Source organism: Seriola lalandi, unplaced genomic scaffold (assembly GCF_002814215.2).
Source record: "Seriola lalandi dorsalis isolate HSWRI2012SDOR001 ecotype SW California unplaced genomic scaffold, Sedor1 jcf7180002054829, whole genome shotgun sequence".
Classification (NCBI taxonomy): Eukaryota; Metazoa; Chordata; class Actinopteri; order Carangiformes; family Carangidae; genus Seriola; species Seriola lalandi.
In genome coordinates, this window is record NW_019525382.1 from 1,372,525 (window position 1) to 1,394,802 (window position 22,278).

General features: G+C 38.2%; 2 protein-coding genes across 3 annotated transcripts in view; both read left to right on the top strand.

Annotated features, from left to right (window-relative positions):
• The first annotated feature begins 418 nt into the window (after positions 1-418).
• Positions 419-8,880, top strand: r3hdm4 (R3H domain containing 4). The gene is made up of 8 exons (XM_023426534.2): positions 419-583; positions 2,531-2,688; positions 2,929-3,050; positions 3,826-3,943; positions 4,029-4,114; positions 4,951-5,036; positions 5,787-5,842; positions 6,349-8,880. Exons 1-8 carry the CDS (start codon positions 543-545, stop codon positions 6,450-6,452), a joined length of 771 nt encoding a protein of 256 aa, XP_023282302.1. The 5' UTR covers positions 419-542; the 3' UTR covers positions 6,453-8,880.
• Positions 8,881-14,032: 5,152 nt separating this feature from the next.
• Positions 14,033-22,278, top strand: part of arid3a (AT-rich interactive domain 3A) — a 48,641-nt gene continuing 40,395 nt past the window's right edge. For both annotated transcript variants that reach the window (XM_023426495.2, XM_023426496.2), the window contains exon 1: positions 14,033-14,315. The gene's annotated coding sequence lies outside the window, so the exon portion shown is untranslated. The remainder of the gene's footprint in view (positions 14,316-22,278) is intronic.

Genomic DNA, 22,278 nt, shown 5'->3' on the forward strand with positions numbered 1-22,278 from the left:
CAGAGTGTTTTAGCATTTTTTCAGCCCGTTGTTTTGCTTTTACAGCTTACACATTTTTATTTATTTTTTTATTTTTTACTCCTATGCGTCATCTGCCTTTTTCTAACTAATGTACCTTCCCTATTTGTTCTTGTTGTCCTCGTATCTTATCATAGTTAGTTTTCACAACTGCTGAATATCTGAAGTGGCTTTCCTTACAATCAAATCCAAACGTGATTAAATTAAATTTACGTAGATCTAAAAAGAACATATATACACATATACATATGCTCTTATATGTTCTTGAATCTGTTAAACGAAGTAATTAGAGGTAATATGTAGAAGAGATTAGATATTTAAGAGTTGCACCAGGTGTAACTGCACGCAGACAGAGTGAGAGCTCTTACTTTTTTCTCCTCTCTTTGTTTGTAGTAGGAGGACTCCCCGTCCAGCTAGCAGCCAAACATATTCACTGTCTTAACTTCACAACTGTATTTATTTTTTAACAGGGCCCGTAAGGATCCACACAGCGGGTTCTTTCCGTGCATTTTTGCTCCAATAAGATGGTCGTTTTGACAACTAACAATGAAGAACAGGATTATATGTGAGTGACAATTACGAGTATTTTATGTTAGCAAGCTATTTAGCATGAGCCACCATTTAAACAGCTAGTTAGCTTTAGTTAACGTCAGGAGCTGTAGTCGGGTTTACATTACCCGAAATGCTGCCAGCTCTCTTTCTTATCAACACAACTGCATAAACTCTTAGTTGCTAGTTTAGACTAGTTTGGCTAACGTTAATATTTATGGTTGACAGGCTAGTGGGTTAAATCCCCCACCCCCGTTAGCCTTTTAGCCGTTAACTAGCTGACCTGGATATGTTGGTTGTTGTATTTTGATTACATTCAGTTAAACTACGTCACGGTGTTTGCACTAATCGACGAGGTGAAAACCCGTGCTTTTGGGCTTCTCCTACAACAGGTTAATTGGGTTAGGTGAAGTTACAGAAGTGAAAGAAAGTCGCTATATATATATATATATATATATATATATATATGTAATGTTTGTAAAACCTCTGTTACAGCTTCCACCTGGCTACCAACTACATGTCAGAGTGATATTATTATTGTTTTATTACTGTGGGCAAACCTAAATAGGCCAGGCAGAAATGATGCATAAATAATGCATATTATGTTGCTGTAGTGTTGTTTGTAACATGCAGGGCTCAGGCTAAATATGGCATTTCAACTGAGCAAGTTGGCAGGAAACCCAGCAGAGGCGCCCACTGACCTACATCTGAAGCTGCTGCTGCTGCAGGGTGCTCCTCCTTGCTCTGATCCATTTAAAGATACCGCAGAGACAAATCAGGCAGTACAGTACAGCAAAAGTGGCCATGTCTCCTGATGACACAGGAAAAAATTGATGCCCCTTTTTTTAAGGTGCATTTTAGTTATAGGCTCCAAGGCCCAGTGAAAGAAGCTGAGCACAAAATTCAATTCTCTAGGGCCTACCATGACATAGCAGGCAAGAAACATTGGTGTCGTTTTTAACTTAGAATAAAATTTAAGGACTCATGTGGGGTTTGTCACCAAATCTGCTTTTTACCATCTTGAAATACAGTTGAAGTGTGTACACAGAGTTACAGTTACACCTGATTCAGCACTCTGCTCCTCAAATTCTGACTACGACCTGAAAGGAGAAACCCACCCAAAAGTCCTTAACAACTGCTTTAGTATTTTTTATCAGCTTGATGATGATCTTCACCTGTCATGGCCACTTTAGCTGTTTGGTTACTTCTTCTTTCCTTTGATAACCTGCCAAATAAGATTATGTTGTAAAGATGTATTGCATGCCCTGTTTAGCCGCAATCGAGATTGATAGCTTTAATAAAAAAAAAAATTCTCTTTATATAGATACACCATTTCACACCAAAATCCAGCAATAATACAATTAGTAAGCTATTGTTAAAGAGACAGGAGGATCCAAACTCAATGTCCACTTCACTTCTGAAGCACCAGACCCTCATCGACTTTAAAATGACATTAACAGGAATGACATCATACAGGAATAAAAAGTTCATTGTTGTGAAATGAATGACAATTAGGTCAGACGAAAAAGCTTGGTGTCTCATGCTGTTGCTGTGTTCGTGTCATATTGGAGTTGTTGTAATTATGAGTTTCTGACTTGGCGTTCACGTAAACATCCAAGTCATAATTACAGCTTGGAAGACATGGATTTTTGGTGCCTGAAAGCCAACCAAACAAACAAAAGACTCATTCAGTGTCATTAAACCCAAACGGATGTTGTCACATTACAACATTTTAATTCTCACACGACCTACTCTGTAACTGTACAACTATCTTTATGATGTGAACACTCACAAGTCGTTAAAATGGGAATCTTTCCCATTTCTACTATCCATCCCAAATAATATGCCCTCAGTATCAATGTGTCTGCCTGTAAGTACAACATAAAGCTGAATAACTAGTGTTTCCATGTATGTGACTGTATATTCACTGACTAAAGTCATATTTTGTTTTCTGTTTTCCCAGCCTGATAGAGGAGCGTAAATGCACCTCCCTGCCCAGCTCTCCCGCCAAGCGAGTGTCTCCCACCAAAAAGAAGCAGTTCTTTATTAACCAAGCCATCCGCAACTCTGACCTCATTCCCCGAGCCAAAGGCAAGAAGAGCCTCCGCAGACAGGAGAACAGTAAGTTCTCACTTCACATGACCAGATAAGAAGATGCTGTCATCCACTGAAGTCTGACCTCCCGAAGAGCCTTCAAGTGTGCCACCATCAGAAAATTGGTGCCTTTAATGATGGAAAAGAGCATTTACATTGAATTCTCTGTTACTGCAAAAATGCACTTTAAATTCATAAATCTGTCACTGGAGGATTTGTTATATCACCACTGTCCATCTGTCTCTTCTCTCCTTCTCTGAAAACCAGCGCGCTTTCTTGCCAATCTTCTTGAGAGGGATGAATGCTCCAAAGATGATCTGGAGGTTTGCAGTAACCCGGCCATCCCATCCATCTTCACTGAAGCCTGCACCAATGGAAACTACATAGAAGTAAGACAGCTTTGTTTAAACATATCTGCATTGATGCGTGAAAGGAATTAAGACATTACGGTTACCTTGGGTTCAATTGTGACATTTTTTCCCCCCGATGGTTTAGAGAAACGTCAAGTGTTTTTTTGTGCACTCTGTATGTATGTGATATGTCTGCAATAGCTGACACATTAAAACCTTATCTATTGATAAATTTAATGATTAACGGTTTAATTTAGTGCTCCTACAGATAGAACAACATCTGTGAAGAAATTACTATAAAATTTTGCTTGTATGTGTGGCGACTGTTTCTCTCTTGAATGAGATATAATTTCCTCCAGTGTAGTGCCAGAATATCATTGTGTTAAGTGAAAGGTGAAAGCTTTTGTGAGTGTCGGACTTAAAGTGCGAGCATACGACCATTTCCTGGAGGCAGCATATACCAGTGTAAACTCAATTCACAATGAGCTTGCAAAAATACCAGCAGAAAAGATTAGCTCATTCATTTTTGGTCAGCAATACACTAGTGTGACTCAGTATTAGCTCAGGTTTTGTTCTCTTGCTTGTGTACAGGCCAGCCATTTATCAAATTTCAAAAAATGCTCCATTTTCCAGCGTCGTAGAGAGCATCCTGCAGGCACACTGACACTTTGGTGGAATTTATATGTTTTAAACTTTCTATAAAAACCACAGACATTACAACTTGTCTTGCATCTGTGATCCAGACATCACATCAAATCTATCAGCAGCCATTAAAATAAACGGACTAGTTTCACTTATTGTCCTGTTCTTGCAGCCTTGGAATGACTTCATGAATTGCTCCGGAGAGGAGCAGGAGAGGCTGTTGTCTCTGCTGGAACAGGAGGAGGCCAAGAAGAAAAACACCAACCGACTCCTCAAAGACCAGAGGAATGGTGAGTGTCGCAGTTTTGAGTAATGGTTGTAGGCCGGTGGTTTAAAGTTCGGCTGTTTGGTTTACCGTCACTCATCTCTTCACAGTAAATCCTGCCTTCACTGCTCAGGACTGCTTCCAGAGAATTGATCGCAGGCTGCGAGCCACTCTTAGAAGGAAACAAATCCCAATGGTGAGTGTTAGGTCTTCTTCTCATTGTACTCGATAGGGAAATGTTTGATCGCTGATCATTTCAGTTGGGTCAAGATTTAGATGCATGGAAAGAGTCTATGTACTGTACAGTAGCTTCAGACTTAAGCTCAAGTTTAGACTTTGTCAACTCTTTGTCCGTATGGTTGTGACAACTGCTTGAAGACATGTCTTTGCCACATTTTGACAAACCTTTCCTGCATATCTGCTGTGCATCAAACCCAGAGGCTGCACCAGCTTGTTGTTTGTTAGTCCCTGTTGGAAAAATTTTTGTTTCCTTTTCTTAGTTTCTTGTGTATTATTAGCTTAAAGTTATTATATTCTTAATTTACTGATTATCCTTTTTGTCTATAAAATATTAAAGAAATTGTGAAATAAACCAATCTCAGTTTCCCAGAGCTCAAGGTCACGTCTTCATACAGTATGGGTTGTTCAGTTCGATCATCAGTCCAAAACCGAGAGATGTTCTGTATGCAATTATATAAAACATTGAAAAACAAAAAAATATTTTTATTAAAAAGAAAGGCTGATGAATGTTCTTCCAGGTAACTAATCAGTGAATTGACTAATTATGTCATCTCTACATTGGCCATTTTGGGTTGTTTAGAAAACAGTGACACATACTCTCCTAGATTTTCTTTTTCTACATTTTTTTAATTTCTAGTACTGTGTACAGATTTACAAAATCACCATTTTGATTAACAAAGTAACAAATCACAAATGGATTTTACCACTGCACTAGATCTTATGTGGCAAGCATCATATTGACCAAGGCCCTGAACCAGATGTACCTTCTGATTGTGTTCCTTGTCCTCACAGGGAACTCTGGAAGTACTTGAGGAAAATCTCCTGAGCTTCTTCAACACTCAACCTCACTCAGTTTACACAACCAACCTCACCAGCAGGTAGAAATCCTCTTTCATATGTCCAGCATATTTGCAGCTCCTAAAGTCTTAAAAAGCGCTGAATTCAGATTCCTCAACAAAAGGCCTGAGAGGGTATTAAAAAGTCTTAAATATTTTTCTCTTCCACGGGCAGTTAATGTGTTTTTTGTTTTTCTTGAGTAGCCCTTGTTATCAAATTTCATCAGTAACATTATGGAAAATGATTGTGTCCATGTGCTCACTATCAGCCCTCATCATTGAGCCATGTCCACACTGACTTTAGACCAGTGTGGGGGGGGGGGGGGGGGGGGACGTGCTAACACATTTACTTGGCGATAAACACAAGATGAAAAATCCTGTCTCATAGCATTATAAACCACTGTGCTGTGTGTTGTTGTGATAAGCCTTCAATCTCAAACTGAGCTTCCTGGATCGTGTTTCATATCTCATCGCCCCGGCCTGAAGCAACACAAGTGTTAACACACTTTTATCTCTGTACTTCTTGACAAATATACAGGTTGAAAGTTCAGACCGATGGATCCTAATTATGTTCGCCCACCTGGAAAAGGTGGGGAAAGGTATATTAGATAACATGAAACATTTATTGCAGCAAACAAAAAGGAGAATGTGAGAGAAGGGGGGTACATATATTTATGGATCTCTGTGGAGAAAAAATGGGTCAGTACACATGCAAACGAATTCTCAGTGTGAGGACACTGTGGAGGGAAAGAGCAGAAAGTCATTTCTCTGTTGTTTGTGTTTGTAAATCAGCTTTGAGAGACTGCTGCTTCACGCCGTCTGCCAGTACATGGACCTCGTCTCTGCAAGTGAGTGGAAACACATACCAATATATATCTGGCTTGTCCGCATCCTGTCTGGCATCGGACAACAATTTTTCAAAGTCTCTTCCTTCTGTCTGAAGCTGTGTAAATGTCCATGACATTGACATTTGTTCACTGACATATACTGTAAATAAATCCTCTGTTTAAAGGCTGTAATGTTTCCCTACCAGTAAATATGTGTGTGTTGGGATCTTTTTCAGTTTAATGGCTTCTCCACACTGATGAAGCGAAAATGCACAGGAAAGCATTGAATGCTTACATTTTGTCAGATCAGTTTTGATTGAAAATACTGGCAGAAAACATCAGTTAATCATCTGACAAATATTTTCCATCTAGCACTTACAGACAACCATAGAGAGACACTTTTCAAAAATGATTTCTCTTCTGTTGACATAATCCTGTTTATGCAGCCTTGCTGGACTTACAAAGCTATCTCAATGTGAGTCACATGAGAGTGATCAAAGTCTGTTTTTTGCTTGTTGCACCCTCAGGCACCGACAACAACGGGTCACGTCAGACTGAAGTGGTGAACAAACAAGAGGAGTTTCTGCCTCCTGCACTTCTGCTGTCTGCTTACCTGGAGCAGATGAGCTGAGACCAGGACCAGGCCCTGTTTCCCCTGCATGGCTGTGCTGCTGGCAGGAGCTCGGAGAGATGTAGATAAGGTGCGCAATCCCTATGTAGTAGTCTGTGTAATGTTCAACAAGCTCCACAAACAGCTGCTTCCTTCTGGTTGGTCTCTGGTTTCTGTAGTAAATTATCAATTAATTTAATCCACAAACAAATCAGAGTTCATCAACCCCTGTATGTAAGCAGGCTTCGCATACATCCGAAATGTTACATGTTAGATATTAGCGTCATAGCCTGCTATCTGGATGTATGTTATTATGCTGAAGTCAACATTCAGCTCAAAGCACAGCTTGGCCCGAGTTCAGGAGGTAGACACACATCTGAGGTAGGCAAAGTACGGGTTAAACTGTTAAAAGTCTGACTGAACAATGGAGGCCTTGTGGAGATGCATTTTCAGAACATAATATGCTCTAGACGTGCCTCTACTCTCATACTGTTTTTGTGTTTACATCATAGTGTTACAGTTAACCATGTATCGGCTCTGATATCTTACAGTCTGACATAGCTCGAGACAGAGACTTTAGTAGACCAGTCCTACACAGTGTGACAGGCAGTAAACTCACACTATCATTGGCACCTTAACATCATGACAGTGTCATTATTTAATTTTCCATCAGTACATCCCTAATTATTTTTAACAAGTTAAGTTTCTAAAATATATCTTGTAATTCGAACATTGCATCACTGCTCTGACTATCAGCCACACAAGTTAATTGATTGGTGAGGACTTGCTTGTGAACTCAAATCTGATATTCATTTCAGTAAAGCACAACTTCATAACAATAAATAATGACATAGAAAACATTTATGGAAAGTTTGCTTGGAGCCCATTTCTACTGTTTGAAGTCTCAGCTCTGTTCAGGCTGTATGGACCCTGTAGGGCTGATAGTGAATAACAGTTTGTAAAGGTGCTAAGACGAGGAAGGCGCTCTACTACATCAGGAAATGCATCACTGCCCAAAGGATTAGCCTGTAGGATTTGTGTAAGTAGTGAGGTATTAAGCATGAATATTAATAATCTCTACATTATATACACAGACACATCACTGATCGTCATAGATATAGAAGTAAATGTCTGTCTGTAAGGGTGTAAAATAACAGCTTCTAATATGCTTGGGAAGCGAAGTCATTCTTTTATACGCATCTCTTTGTTATGTATGAGAAGAAACTTGCTCTTTAGGTATAGCTTCTTCAAGATCTGCTTTGGGGGATTTTTTTTACTTTGTGTCTTTCTCTGCTTGCTCTGTCTGGCCTTTTCACTCATCATCTGAGGGATACACTCACATGTGGCCAACCACACTGTCAATGCTGATCAAGTAACAACTTGGAAACAACTGAGCACAGACTGTGACACGAAACAGTATGTCTTGTGCTTTTTTTTCTTTAAAGCTAAAACACATGACAGTATGACAGTACTCTGGCTGCACAGATCCATTGTAGACACTGGCAAACGGCTGCAGCTGCTCCTGTTGTGTTGCTGCTGTGCTGCTTTCACTGCACACTGGTGTAGACAAGGTCTAAATGTTATTTCAGTCAATATTCAAAGACAAGATAAGGAACTATACTATTGTTAAAAATTGCTTGTGTCCCTGTAATTTTTGATTTATTGATGGGTTTTTTTTGCAACATGCATAATGTTTACTGAGTTTACACTAAACACAAAATTACAACTTAAACAGCGTGTGTCTTACAAGAACTGGTACTATGGTTTAAAGGTATACTGTATGAACAGTAGATGTGTTACGATAATGGAAAAATAACCACATTTAAGGTGTTTTGATGGTAAAGACCTGCTGAGTTTTGACTCTCAGGTGTGTGTGTCATCTCAATAATAACATTTACAACCCCAGAAAAGCACTTCTGCCTTATGAATGAAGTTTCTATGTTTTTTCTGTACATGTATTTCTACATTTGTACTTGACAAGATTTTGGAAACACTTATCCAGGTTATTTAAAAAAAAAAAAAAAAAAAAATCTTATCCCCGATTTTCTTTTCATGCTGTTGTCAGCAGTGTAACAAAACTTGATCTATTGGTGCATTTTGTCAACAACCAAAGTTTGTGCATTTGTTGTGTGGAAATCCAACTTCTCAGGCTTTCGATTTCTCACTCTGAATGTCATGTAGTGATTTCACATGGTGTCATTTTCAGTGTACTGTATACTCTCATCAAGATGAACTTGTTTGGCACTGCCAACTTTTTAAATACCTGAAGAAGTAGTTGTGCTGTAAATAATGAACTCAGATAATTGACTTGTGCCAACTTTTGGGTTGAAAAAGCCTATAATCATCTGAAAGCTTTATACACTAGATTGTAACATCTTTATGTATGTATTGACGTGTGTTACGGTACCTATTTATAGTTATCACTGCAACTATTAAAGGATTTAAGATATTTTTTCTCTTTTTTACTGTTGAAAGCCATGTCTGAAAAAATGGTTTTAATAAATGTCTCCACTAATCTTCTGTTTTTAACCACTGGAATTCAGTTATAAAGTCACTTTTCTGACTTAACTTCATGCACAGGTATAAATATCAGCTCCAGCCAGTCTGTTATCAGTGGTGGAAGAAGTATTCAAAACTACAACTTCAGTAAAAGTAGCAATACCCCACTTCAGAAATACTTGAGTGCAGGTGAAGTCCTGCATTCCAAAGTAAAAATACAGAAATATTGTGAACAAAATCTACTGAAAACATAGAAAGATGTAGTAAAGAGTAGTAATTTACTTAGTTACTTTCCACCACTGTTTGTTATCAGCATGTGAAATTACTGAGGTTGCCATATAACCACATTTCCTTTGCTCATATTATTAATTTTAGTGCGCTGCATGTTGTGCGTTTGAGCACATGACTGTATAGTGTCTTGTGCTGATTTGAAATATGGTGTTTGGCTACAAAGAAGACAAGCAGATTGCACATAATGTTCAAATTCACTTATATAAGGTGTGAATGCAAGTCAAGAAACATGAAATTTGGACATTTCTGGAAACCGATCCTTTTAATAAGATACAGCACAATGCTTTGATTAAAATCCAAAAATATTCATATAACCAAGCAACTGCAGACTTTGATTTACAAGCATTTACCCTTGACAACAAAAAACCCTTCAAAACCACCATACAAAATATTAGGTAAAAGTACCAGTAACACAAAATCATTGAGGTTTTATAGGAGAACTGAATGCTTTATTTTTTAGAAAGATTGTTGATTGTTTATTTACTGAAGCTATTTAAAGTGTTTCTAAAAAGTTCCGTGACAGATGGACAGTGGTATTTTAAGCATGAAAGTTGTGTGGATTTGCTTCGATTCTTACCAATAGATGGCGTAATAGTGCAATGAACTACAGGTCATCAGTGAACACAAGCGTCTGAATTTATCAGAGTGCCCATGTGAACATCAATGTGCTGAATCGACCATTTGCACATGTGTTTTTTAGTTTTAATGATTGGAGCTGTTACACAACTTTTCAGAGCCAGCTTTAAAAATGGTACATTACATGTGACAGACAAGATAATGCAAACACTCTGAATGATGACTTCAACTTTGATGCAGCTGTTTGAATGAATGACAATTAGCAACATTTTTTAGCTATTTAAGGATTAGGAAAAATCTTCTCGTTGATTATTGGCAGTCTTTGAAACAACCAACATGGATAATGCCACCATATACAGTATGTAGAGGGTTGACAGATACTGCCACTTGGTATTCAGCTGAATTTGACCTAGCTTATTAAGATCAATATTAAGGTCTCTCTGGAAGTGAAGTCTTTATATGTACTACTACTAATATTTAATAAAGTGCAATGTGTTTTCTGTTTATGAAACATACAGGAAGTCACACTAAGAATACTTGAGAATCATTAGTAATGCTTTAAGAAACTGACTGAACATCAAAAGTTTAAAACTTTATCTTTTGTCTTGACGCCTGATTATTTCTAGTGAAGTGAATAAACATGTTGCATCATGTTGTGCTCTCAGAACTGTCCTCATCACCAACATTTTCTTGTTTTTGGATTCATCCTTTCCCATGTTCGACCATACCCTGGCAAAGATCAACTCAAAATGAAACACATCAGTCATCTTTAATTATTTTGGTATCAAGTGTGAAATTATAGCTTTCATCACCACAGAGACACATTTGATTTTAATTTCATCTCTCACTGTGTCAGGGCCATGAACACACTCCTCTCCGGGATCCTATTACTTCTGATGAGGCAGAGGGAGGATCGTTTTTCTGTTTTAAATATCTTTGAGCACTTTATTTTAGTAAACAGCTGCAACCAGTCTGCGCTCACTGTAAACTCATATGTGGAAACAGATGAGGAAGACGGTGACTTTTGAAACTTGTCAACAATTGTGGGATGAGGACAGATGAGGCTATGTCCTGCAAGGAGTTTATCTAACTGTGGCTGAACAAATATTATGTTTTGCTTATAGTCAAAATTTGAATGGACTAGACCTGTTTACATTGTGCTTTTTCATTTTTCCTCTCCCAAATATATTGCATGTTCTCTCTGTCCTATAAGTTGTTGAATTATAGCTCTGGTTGGATTCATCTCTAAGAGGAGCCCTGGCACAAAAATTTGTTGTTGGGCCTCTATTGACCCCAACTATACATGACACATGATACATACACCAACCAGTACTTTAGGGCTGAAATGATTAGTTGATTAATCAATTAGTTGATTGACAGAAAATGACATGGCAACAATTTGGTTAATGATTCATAGATTAAGTAATGTTTTATTTGTTTTCCCTGTTTACTGTGATGGTAAACATCTTGAGGTTGGACTGCTGGTCAGAGAAAGAAAACATAATTTGAATGCCAATATGTCGTTTTTCACTATTTTCAAAAATTTTTTTGGATGGAACAATTGATTATCAAAAAAAATAATAGTCGCATGTACTGATAATGAAATGAATCGTTGGTTGCAGCCTTACAGTATCCCTATGGTGGAATATGCAACCTTGCCTCAGGTTTTCTGTGCGTCAACTACTTGACACAGAAAAAAATGAAGTGATTTAATTAAACACAATTTAAAACAATTTTGGTTTTATTAGAAGCCGAAACATTTTAGTTATTAAAGCTATATTTAGACACAGGGTCCCTCTACAAGAAAAGGGAAATGAGATGCGGATGGAGGATCTGATACACTGTAGTTGATATTGTACGTCACTGGTGCAAATTTCTGATAAATTTGCGATCAAATTATGTAGACCCAAATAATATTGAGTAAATCTGGGGCTTTTTGGGGGTCTGTTGGTGATCCAGCCATGGTTTACTGAATTTTTAAAGTATAATGTTATGTGTGTGTGTGTGTGTGTGTGTGTGTGTGTGTGTGTGTGTGTGTGTGTGTGTGTGTGTGTGTGTGTCTGTGTGTACGTACTGTATCAAAAGGAGTTCAATAGCATTTTAAATGGATTCATTTTGAACAGACAGCTACATCAACTATTTTCAACACCGTCATTCTTTCTCATTCATTCAGTTTGCCAGGCTCCACTGCATACTGTATATTGAAAGTAAAAAGTTGAGTTTAGGTGAGTTCCCTGCAGTCGAATAACCCACTTTTCCACCTTCATATTTTCAAAATGAGTTTTGAGAAGCTTACTGAAATTAAGGGAAACTGTATCAATGATTTTGATAAAACTAAATTATCCATAACGATATAAGTCAGTAATGTTTGTAGCTGGTGAAATCTGATGGGCTGAATAGTTAGGCTTCAATTTTAAGCTTATTTTATGCAGTTTTCATACCAAACACTCTTTTAATTTTCCCATCCAACCTTCCTGCTGAACAGGGGCTCTCCACCAAGGGACTGTCACTAAAAATCAACACTGAGGGGAAATGTAAACACACAACACATGATTTACTGTAAGTTCCATGACAAACACTAAGTTATACTGTACAAATCTTGTACTAAATACATTTATATATATTACAAACTTCATGCTGAAAATATAAATGTACAAGGATTTTGTGCAGAATCTTCATAATGATTAGCTTTTTAATCCTGACCTTCTCTACAATACATGTAAGTGGTTCTCAACTGTTTGGCCTTGAGACCCCCTTAAAATGAAGCTACAGTATGTTTACTTCATTCATTCATTCATTAGCCGTAACACTTAACCTTATAAGGAACCAGGGGTGCTGGAGTCCACCACAGCTGAGACTGGGTGAGGGCAGGGTACACCCCCCCCCAGTCTATCACATTGCTGACATATAGAGACAAACAACCATTCACACTCACATCAAACCTAAAGGCAATTTAGAGTCAGCAATTAGTCTAAACTGCATGTCTTTGTCTTTGTTTACTTGTGACCCCTCAACATCACGGTGTGGTCATCAGACAAAACAAAACATTAGTAAGAAAACATCCAGAAAGTAGATAAACATCATTTGTGGGGCTGCATTTAACAACTAGTTTTATTACTGATTAATCTGCAAAAGCAGCAATTTATCACAACTGAGAGGCGGTTTTTTCGTTAATCTGTTGTTTTTGTTTTTTCTTTTGCTCGCTTGTTTTGTTTTTTGTTTATAGACAGGGTGGGAGTGAAGATCTAGTGACTGATTCATTGGATGTAAATAATTAGAATTTTAAATTGTCTTTTGTGATGGACATCCCCTCACAGTCCTCTGACTTGATCATCACTGAAAATCTGTGGGTAGATCTTGGATAAGGCTGGTGTTTGTCCAGAATTTTTTAACAGTAAAATAATTATGTGATTATATGGAAAGGCCCAAACCAACAATATGTTAGTCCATCTCTCGATATTTTAGCTTCCCCAGCCTGTCTCAGGCTTTCAGCTCCTATCCCATTCATTCTTTCCATAAAAAATAAAACCTAATTTTTAAATGAGTATTCAACATATACTTTCATTTAAAAATGCTAAATAAATTACTAAAATAGTTGGGCACTTTGGTTTTTAGATTTTACCCAAACAGGAGTAAATTGTTCATTTGTTAGGGACTATTTCCGGCTTCAGACCTGGTGTGCTCGCAAACACAGCAATTGTGGGAATGACTCAAACTAGTGCCCATGTTCTTCACAATGACGGACAGCAAATGAGCTTCATGACACAGGGAAATATGATACTTTATATTAGACATTGTTAATGGGAACAGTTCATTGTTTTGGTCGTTTCATACAGTTAAGAAAAATATGGAATATCACCAAACATGCTGTTCATACAAGACAACCTACAAGAACTAGAAATGAATAGTAGTAGATCAACATAAAGATATACCAGCAGGGTCACTAAGTACGGACTTCGTAGGGTGCCTAAACTTTTGCACTTGCCACAATTACAGTTTCGTTTTTTTCCCTTTTTTTTAATTTTTAATTTTTTTAATTAATGAAATTAAAAGCGCTCTTTTTGTTTTCTGCAGGGCTTGTGTTTACTTATTTTCACACCCTTGCATTTACCGACATCCCCTGCTCCGGGGGGTGGGGGTGTATGGGGGGCTGGCCCCTGCTGATTCAGAGGTTAGGAATTTGCATCTGATTGCTATTTGTCAACCAATGATCTGACTGAGCAGGCCGGAGACTCTCTCCACGCCTCTCTCTCGCTGTCTGTCTGTCTGAACGATGCGGGCTCTCAAACTGTGAAAACACAATCACACGCAAGAGCCGAATGCGTGGATATCATGCAGTCACATGAAACTACTTCATTTCTAGCTGATAAACACTCGAACTACCTTTCCTCTTCCTCATTTAGGTGTTATTTTCTCTGTGTGTAATCGGAAGGGTAGACTGGATTCAGAAACGGGGAAAACAGGAATGTTTCTTCCGGTTCCAAAGAGTCAAGAAAAAAGCGAACGGAAGCCAATGTGGTAAGTTTACATTTGGTTTTATTTTTTTGGTTGGCTTTATTTCCGTATGTACAGGCGTATAAGTGATATGCATTTATGTGTCTTCCTTCTTTTATGCGATCTCTGTTAACTCCTCACTTACGGGACCCAGCTAGCTTTTTTTTTATCGATACGTTATCAAGTCGCCTGATCAATTGGATATTGCTAAGGTAGCGGATGGACTCGACTGCCATATGTCACCCAAGGATCTAATTTAACCTACGCTAAGTCCAATGACACTATTTATTGTTGTAAAGTGAAACGGAAGACACGGTGGTTTGATTCTGTAGGGTTTTTTTTGTAAGTTTTCGGTTGTTATATTCAATTTTAAACCAAACGGAGTAAAAAAATAAAAATGTTATAAGGTAGCACCACCCGTGTTTACTGTCAGTTCAAAAGCGTTAAACTGTAGTAAAAGCTAACGTTTGAATTTCGACCGTTAACTTGATTTAACACAAGACACGATAACAAACGTAAAGCCATAACTTTGCAGGCTGCTTCAGTTAATAATACAAGCTGACTATTTACCATATTATCTGGTGCTTTAGCCAGAGGGTAAACCAACGACTCATGCGTTTGCTGTGAAAGATTTACAGTTAAAATTGTTAATCAAAGTTAATCAGTTACAGAGTTTAAAATGCTCATAGTGACGATATGCACTACAAATTTGAAGCCAACATTTATGAGTGTCTCAACGCCATTAAAACATACATTGGATGATGCAACGTTAGTACATCCTATATCTTCAAGTTAGGTGTTAAAGACAGTGCTTGCCACAGCATCTACTGCTGGGCCTGAAGAGACCGTTTGGTCTGCTAAATTGTCGTGTTAGGGGGTCAAAGCAGAGACAGTGGGTTAATTCGGAGTGAAAGGCTCCTTTATGAATCAATTTAAGGTTGTGTTGTAGGCCTTTTTGCCACGTACGTTTAGAGCTGTAATGAGTAGTTGACCAATTGATTCGATCGTCAGAAAAGTAATCGGCAAATATTTTATAAACGATTAATCATGTTACTCGTGTTTGCAGCAAAAATGTCATGTCCTTTGCCTATCAATTATTAAGGTTTCCTGCACTTCCCTGTTTTATATCTTTGTAAACAGAATATCATTGGGTTTTAGACTGTTGGTCAGACAAATCAAGACCTCTGAGGCCATCGCCTTGGACTCTGAGAAAGAGGAACAGGACATTTAGACTAAACGATTTATCATGAAAATAATCAGATTTCTAATTGATAATAAAGATAATCATTAGTTGCAGCCATACTCACGCACTCATGATGTTGTAATATTGTGGTAATACTGGTTTTGTCATACCAGGTCTAAAGATAAGACTAAAATCAGAGCAAATTACAGTCCTGTTCAAGAGAAATGTGCAGTCGACATGTATTCAAAGATGCAAAAGTAACTCTTAAGCATCAACACAGGTGCAGATCTGTATCACTTTAACATCAAACCAATATGATTTCACAAAAGGTTTGAGGCTTTGTGAGTTTTTCACAGGTGAAATCCCTTTAATTGTGAAAAACAAAAGAGGAGTAGGTTGATAAAAGAGTCTGTCTGCACCTGGTAGTGGCTGAGATCAAGACAAGTCAAGTCAAAACATCCACAAGACAAGTCCAACATGTCAGGGAAGTGATATGGACACAATGGTGGTGGGAAAATCCACTGTATGTAATAAGCCACAGATTCCTCTCTATGACATCAACGGGCATTAAAGGGGGCAGCAAACGTTTCATTGCAAGTGGATTAAAAAAGAGCTCAAGAGGTGTCAGTACTGTACTGTATTTTTTTTCTTTTTTCTGGAGTCTGGTTGGTTATTCCACACTGACAAACCTCACAGCCACAACCAAAACTGACTAGCATTTGGTTTGTGGTTGATGTAGTTTCTCACCAAGTAATGGGGGTGGGGGAGTACAGGCACAGGAAGCTGGTTTGATTTGAAAGCCTTTATAGTACTTTGTGTAAATGACCTTAAACATGCTTGTTCTGAAAACCTATGGTTTAATTGTCTGGTTTCAGTGAAGATTTTCATTGTCTTGGTCTGATCAAGACATTGGCCCATATGTTTCATTCTACTGTGTAACTGAGATGACAGGAAAACAGTTGTGAAATGTCCTGGCCATGAAGAAAGTTTATTTAACATAATGTTCGCTGTAACGTCACAAATTGATGAGGAAATTAGATTTTGAAACCTGAACCAGAAATCTGAATGACAGGATGGAGCGGGAAGCACAGGGAGTCTCTTCACTTGGAAGTTTACTTTTAGATTTTCATTGCAAAAGAAATTGAAATGGCTTTTCAATCTCTGTGGGAATTTACCATCAGCCATTTACCATTTAGGATGTACTCCGCCTGGTTTCTTACGCTACCAGCCACTTCACCAAGGAACCACTCATCATTTGCTGGTGTGATTACATTTAAAATTTGACTTGAAGCATAATTTTGAGTAGGCAAGTTGCTCTTCTACAGCCATTGTCTTCCATGTTAAAGTGCGTTTAACTTCTTAAAGTTGTGGCTGACAAAGGGAAAGAAAGTGAGAGATGTTATGTTTGAGAACTTGCCACCAGCAGCTTCTCAATGTGATTATTAAGCACTGAAATTCTTAAAAGAGATTTCCAGGCCCTTATCACACCCTGCACCCCACCATCCTCCAATCATCTTAGAGGCTTGCCTAGAAATTGCCACACTAATCTGTTTGGACCAATCTGGCATATGGTTTCCTCTGTCCGACACTAACTGCACCAGCTCAGTGTTTCCAATGGACAGAGGCACTGCTGCAGCCAGTGGGTATGGCGGGTGTTTACATTGTAATTGGCCCATTGTGGGTTAGAAACGTATGGCTGGCGATCAAGTTCAGGTTTTAAAAGGCCTTCACTTGCTTTAGCAAAATGTAGGCTGGCCTTAATGAGCAACACACCTTGTTACGAAACCAGATTTACATAAAGAAGCTTGTTTTTGCACTTGATTTGAAAAACTGATGCCTGTGTTGTCATTTCATGTCAAAGGGACATGTTGACATAGCAGTTAACCTTGACCTAGCGTTATATCAATATGATACTAATATTGTGATTTCCCCTATCATAGGATTTTGGTTATTAACTATCACGATATAGCTTGATTATTGTGTCTGTCTAGGCTTAAAAGCTGCATTAGTTACACGAAACATGTTTCTAAAGTTATTAGTCAGTTACAGTTGATGGAAATGAGCATATACCACCCACTTGGTCATCTCATTAGAAACATCAATAGTGCTTGCAAACATTGTAGATTGTCAATATTGTTCATTTTAGGCAGAAGCTGATGTTGAAGTGAATATGTCAATATCTAAAGATCCCAAAAGTTGCAAGTATTGCCCCGAGAAAAGTTCTCATTGTGGAGGATAAGCCTCCTTGACTGTTGATATCACCAGAAAGAAATCTTAACTGAACAAATTGCTGTAATAAAATCTACTCATTAAAAAAAGATTTGATGTATAGAAATTTAATCGATCATCATCAACTATTTATCAAAAAAAGAAGCCCAACACTCACTGGTTAAAGATTAAATAAGGAATTTGAAGAATTTACCTTGTGATTTGGAAAAATTTAATGGCATTTTAGAAGCAAAATTAATGGATCATTTGAAGAAAATAAAAGTGAGTCAAATGATAAATCAGTAATGAAAATTGTTGGTTACAGCACTAGTGTGGTCCTCTCCAGTTTTTCCAGCTAGTGAGAAACTGCTATCATATCACAGGTGCGCTTTAGGTTGATATCAGTCTCGCTGTAGTTGACTCATGTATTTCTACTAGGCCATTGGTCACGTGAGTGTTATCATGACTTTGGTTTATGGCAGTATGTCTACTTCCTGTGTTGTTGTCCTGATGTTGTGTCTTCTTGGTTCTCCAGACTGTATTTGTTCTGCCCTCCTTCTCTTGACATGTAAACTGGTCCCCGTGGCCTCTTCTCTAATCGAGTGTTTGGTGTGATCTGTATTGAAACCAACTCAGGTTCACACAAAGATCTGTGCGTTAGTCATGTTCAGAGCTAGAGTTCTACTTGTTCTCTGAGAGGCAGGTGATTTTTGTAAATTCACAGCTCAGTGTGTTTGAGTTTGTTCAATGTACATATAGAGATGCAAGGCGGGAGGTGCATTCAAACGTTTACAAGCAGAAATCTACACAGCTTCCTGTCATCACAGACATTTGATCTCAGCCCAAAGGTATTTGAACAAAATTTGGAAGCAGCGAGTGTAATATGCAAAGAGATTGCTCAGTTTGCCTCGAGCATCATTGCTGAGTGAACAGCGGTCACTAGCAGTTGGCCACTAAACTGGTTAGTGGCTGTGAATTAACACAGACAAACATGCAGTGACAAGACAAACAGGTCTGACATCTATTTGTGTTCTTATTCTCAAACTATAATCCTCTACAGGGTTGTAAAGGTTGCTTTTATGTTGTCACTACATTCAAATCTCCCTCAAGGCTTAAGGGTGTGGGCTTAAGGTCTATATTGTGTCACTTGACTGTTTTCTGTAATAACCCACCTGTAAATATCAGCTTGTTTGCATCACTGTGAATGCAACTGCTGTCTGCACACCAGAAGCTTTCCTGCCATTTAACTGTGTGGGAAGCAGCGTGGTTTGGCTGGCTTTCAGCTGTTCCTGTGCCAAAAGCTACATTTCTGAAGGGCCTGTACAGCACGTGGGGCTTTGAACTTTGTTATCCTGCCAAAAAATGCAGGAAAAAAACTCACAAGTTACTTCAGTGCTTGGGCCAGAGCCATGGGGGAATCCCAGCAGGGCCGACGGTGACGCAGGCACAGAGCAGGGTCTGAGGTTTTGGGATGCCCTACAGTTTCTCAACCAGGCTGCTAGGACTGTTGTAAGCTCTGTGTATTCAGTCAGCGGCTAACACAAGGTCCTGTGCCAGCCACTGTGATCTATCCTGGTACTCGTCTGCCTGGATACCAGCACACCACACTGACATGTCCATCAAGCATTTGTGTTTCATATTTGCATCTGCTGGTGCTGGCAGCCTTCCCTAGCAATCGAGAGCTAATTTAATCAAATCCATGCCAAAAGATACACATCCCTCGTGAGCAGACATAGCAGCCAGGTTTTATTAGGCAGAGCACCTGACCATGAAACTATAACCTACATTTAGCACAGAAGTGACAATTTTTGTTCTGGATGTCTCCATGTACAATGCACAGAGCGCTTTATCTAAGATTTTCACTCGTCCATCACCTCTCTGCAGACAAAAGACTTGATTGTTAAAGATCACAATGCAATGACGTGACCACACAGTCACCATATAAACCAACAAGTTAATCCAGTTTGGGACGTTCATGCCATTCAATGAAAATGAACTCCCCACCCCCCTCCCACACTAGAGGAACTGTCATCATACCATCCGTCTAGAGCTAGAATAGCAAATACATTGAACTCTGCAAGCAGCAACATGCAGCCTCCTTTTTTATGGCAGTCATGTTTCACAAAGGTATTTGACGTGGTGGGTTGGTTCTGCAGCTCACAGTTATCATGAAAACAGAAATCACTTGTACACAATTTAAGAATTTGATATAAGTGATTTGAAGATGTGTAAAAGTAGTATATAAGCCATAAACGTAGCTGAATGTAATATATTAAGTAGTTGAAAGTAGCATTTACAAAATGCAGTTAGGGAAATGTATTTCTCCAATAGAGTCATCACATGGTTTTTTGGGTTTGCTGGTAAAACGGACTGATTACATTAATAGGAAGCTATGGAACTGAGTAAAAAAGGAATGAATAGAAATGTACAGGTAATGGACACAATAACTGATGTAACCCAGTCCAGGTTAACAGCCCTGCACTCTTCTATTTTTGTAAAGCCTAGGTTGCTCAAGTGATGTCAATTTGGTGTCCATAAAGTGTTGATTTAACTTGGGGTTGAACTCCACAAAAATATAAATACATTTAAATAAATCCAACTATTCAACCAGAACAAAGTTAAACATAAAAAAAACCTGACATGATGTGTCATTGTTTTACTTTAGTGACCGTGTTTGCCTGTGTTTCTCCACCAGAGCTGTCATCACATGAGATTAATGTTTGCTCTCATAATACTGCAGTCTCTAGGTGAAGCTGTAGGAAGGGTTGTAACATGGCGAGGTCAATATCCACCGGTGAGACGTTGGACATAAACGCCTGCAACCATGTCAGCAGAATCAGCAGAGACTTTTTTTCTTTCGTTACAACTATTTAGTGACTTTTCCTGTAGTTAGTCGCCCATATAGCAGTAGGTAGATAGATAGTAGATAGATTTAGAGTTAAAAGGTTTGCTATACATTTTGTCAGTGGGCTTTCTTTCTTAATGCAGCACTTAATTAACATATACCCCAAATATATGATATTTTCAACCCACATAGGAATATTTTGTGCTACATATAGTGTTTGACCCTTTATGGTGATATTGCTTTCACCTGAGTCATACATATTTGTTTTTTTAATAGCAGTGTTTCTTCCATTATTGTCCTCTATTTTCAGAGTGGAAAAGCCCCCACGACATTGTCCAAATAAATACATGCAAGACACATACAACACCTACAAAGAAAAAAGTTGCTTTTCTTACTACTCAGTGGAAAAAAAAATTGTGCGAACATTTGAATGTGGACTTTTTATATTTATTAGACCACACATCACATCATTCAGGTTTGTTGAACAGTTACAATAAATCACTTTAAGCCACACTTGCATGCGCAACTGAGTCCTGTTGTTTGATAGATAACCACAGATTTCACTGCTGAGAAGTGGATCACTGGATTATTTTTGCTATATGCCCAGTTAATTTATGGCATAGCTGGGGCTAATCAGATTTGGCTCTCTGCGTTGCTTCAGCCCGTTGCAAGAGGTTAGTGGAAAGTGCGTGACCAGCCTGTGCGACACTTCCTCAATGATCTTGTTGTTGGTGCAGTGGGGCTCAATGGAGCCTGTGTTATTGCCTTGCGAGGTAATAGTGCAAGGAATGTTAGAGAGGGACGCATAATCAAGACCAGCACCACTGACCAACTTCTTGTTTTTATCCTTTTTTTTCTTTTTTTTTTATGGTGGAAGGATTATGAATGGCTACTGTTTGGCTACTCCCCATGCAGTTACTCTTTAACTTCTGTCGTATTAAATGCTACCTTCTGTTGACATGATGAGTGAATGCTAGAAATTAACTATAAAAATAAATTCTATTATATATATTTATAGATATATTTCTATATCAAGCAATCAGGTAAAATTAAATGCATTTAACTATTTTTTGATGGCATGGTGGCATGCTGCAGCCAGAATTCCTTTGGTATTAAGTATCACTGGCATAGGCACCTGGCACGATACGGGACACCGGGTAGCACTGCACACTTGGCACTAATCTTTATAACATTTTCTTCTCATACTGTTTATGTTGTCCCTTTTAGATTTATTAGTAGCCTACTGTTTGGGAAAGAAATACAAGAAACTCCTCCCCTTCTTGATTATGGTTTTGACTAGGAGCTCAAAGCTGTTTATTGAAACAAATAATTCCTTTGTGTAAAGCAAACAAACAAGATGTTAGTTTCTTCCTGGCTATTATTATATTATAAGAGAGCAGTTTACATGTTAAAGTTATTTTGTATCCTGCTGCTTTTTAAAAACATATATGTGTAAAAACACATGTTTAATGTACTTAAAGAGTTTGAAGTAAGAAAGTTGCGGTTGTGTGTTTTCTCCCCAGCGTCATAGAATCTTTTAATCTCCAGTCACTTAACATCTAGTGAGTGAAATACTAACAAAGAAGAAAACCATTAATGTGCTTTGTGTTTTGCAAATTCAATTTGGACAGGCTGTCCTGAAGCAAACATTTAATATTTTACAGCTCATAGTATTTGTAAAGCTTTTGAGAGAGGTCAATTAATGTTGTATGTTTTACAATTTTAAAGTTGTTTAAGTTTGTTTGTTGCCT

Coding starts and splice junctions, on each gene's coding strand:
- r3hdm4 (XM_023426534.2), top strand. CDS start 543: ATGGTCGTTTTGACAACTAACAATGAAGAACAGGATTATAT. Junction 584..2,530: donor AATGAAGAACAGGATTATAT/GTGAGTGACAAT, acceptor CTGTTTTCCCAG/CCTGATAGAGGAGCGTAAAT. Junction 5,843..6,348: donor CATGGACCTCGTCTCTGCAA/GTGAGTGGAAAC, acceptor TTGCACCCTCAG/GCACCGACAACAACGGGTCA.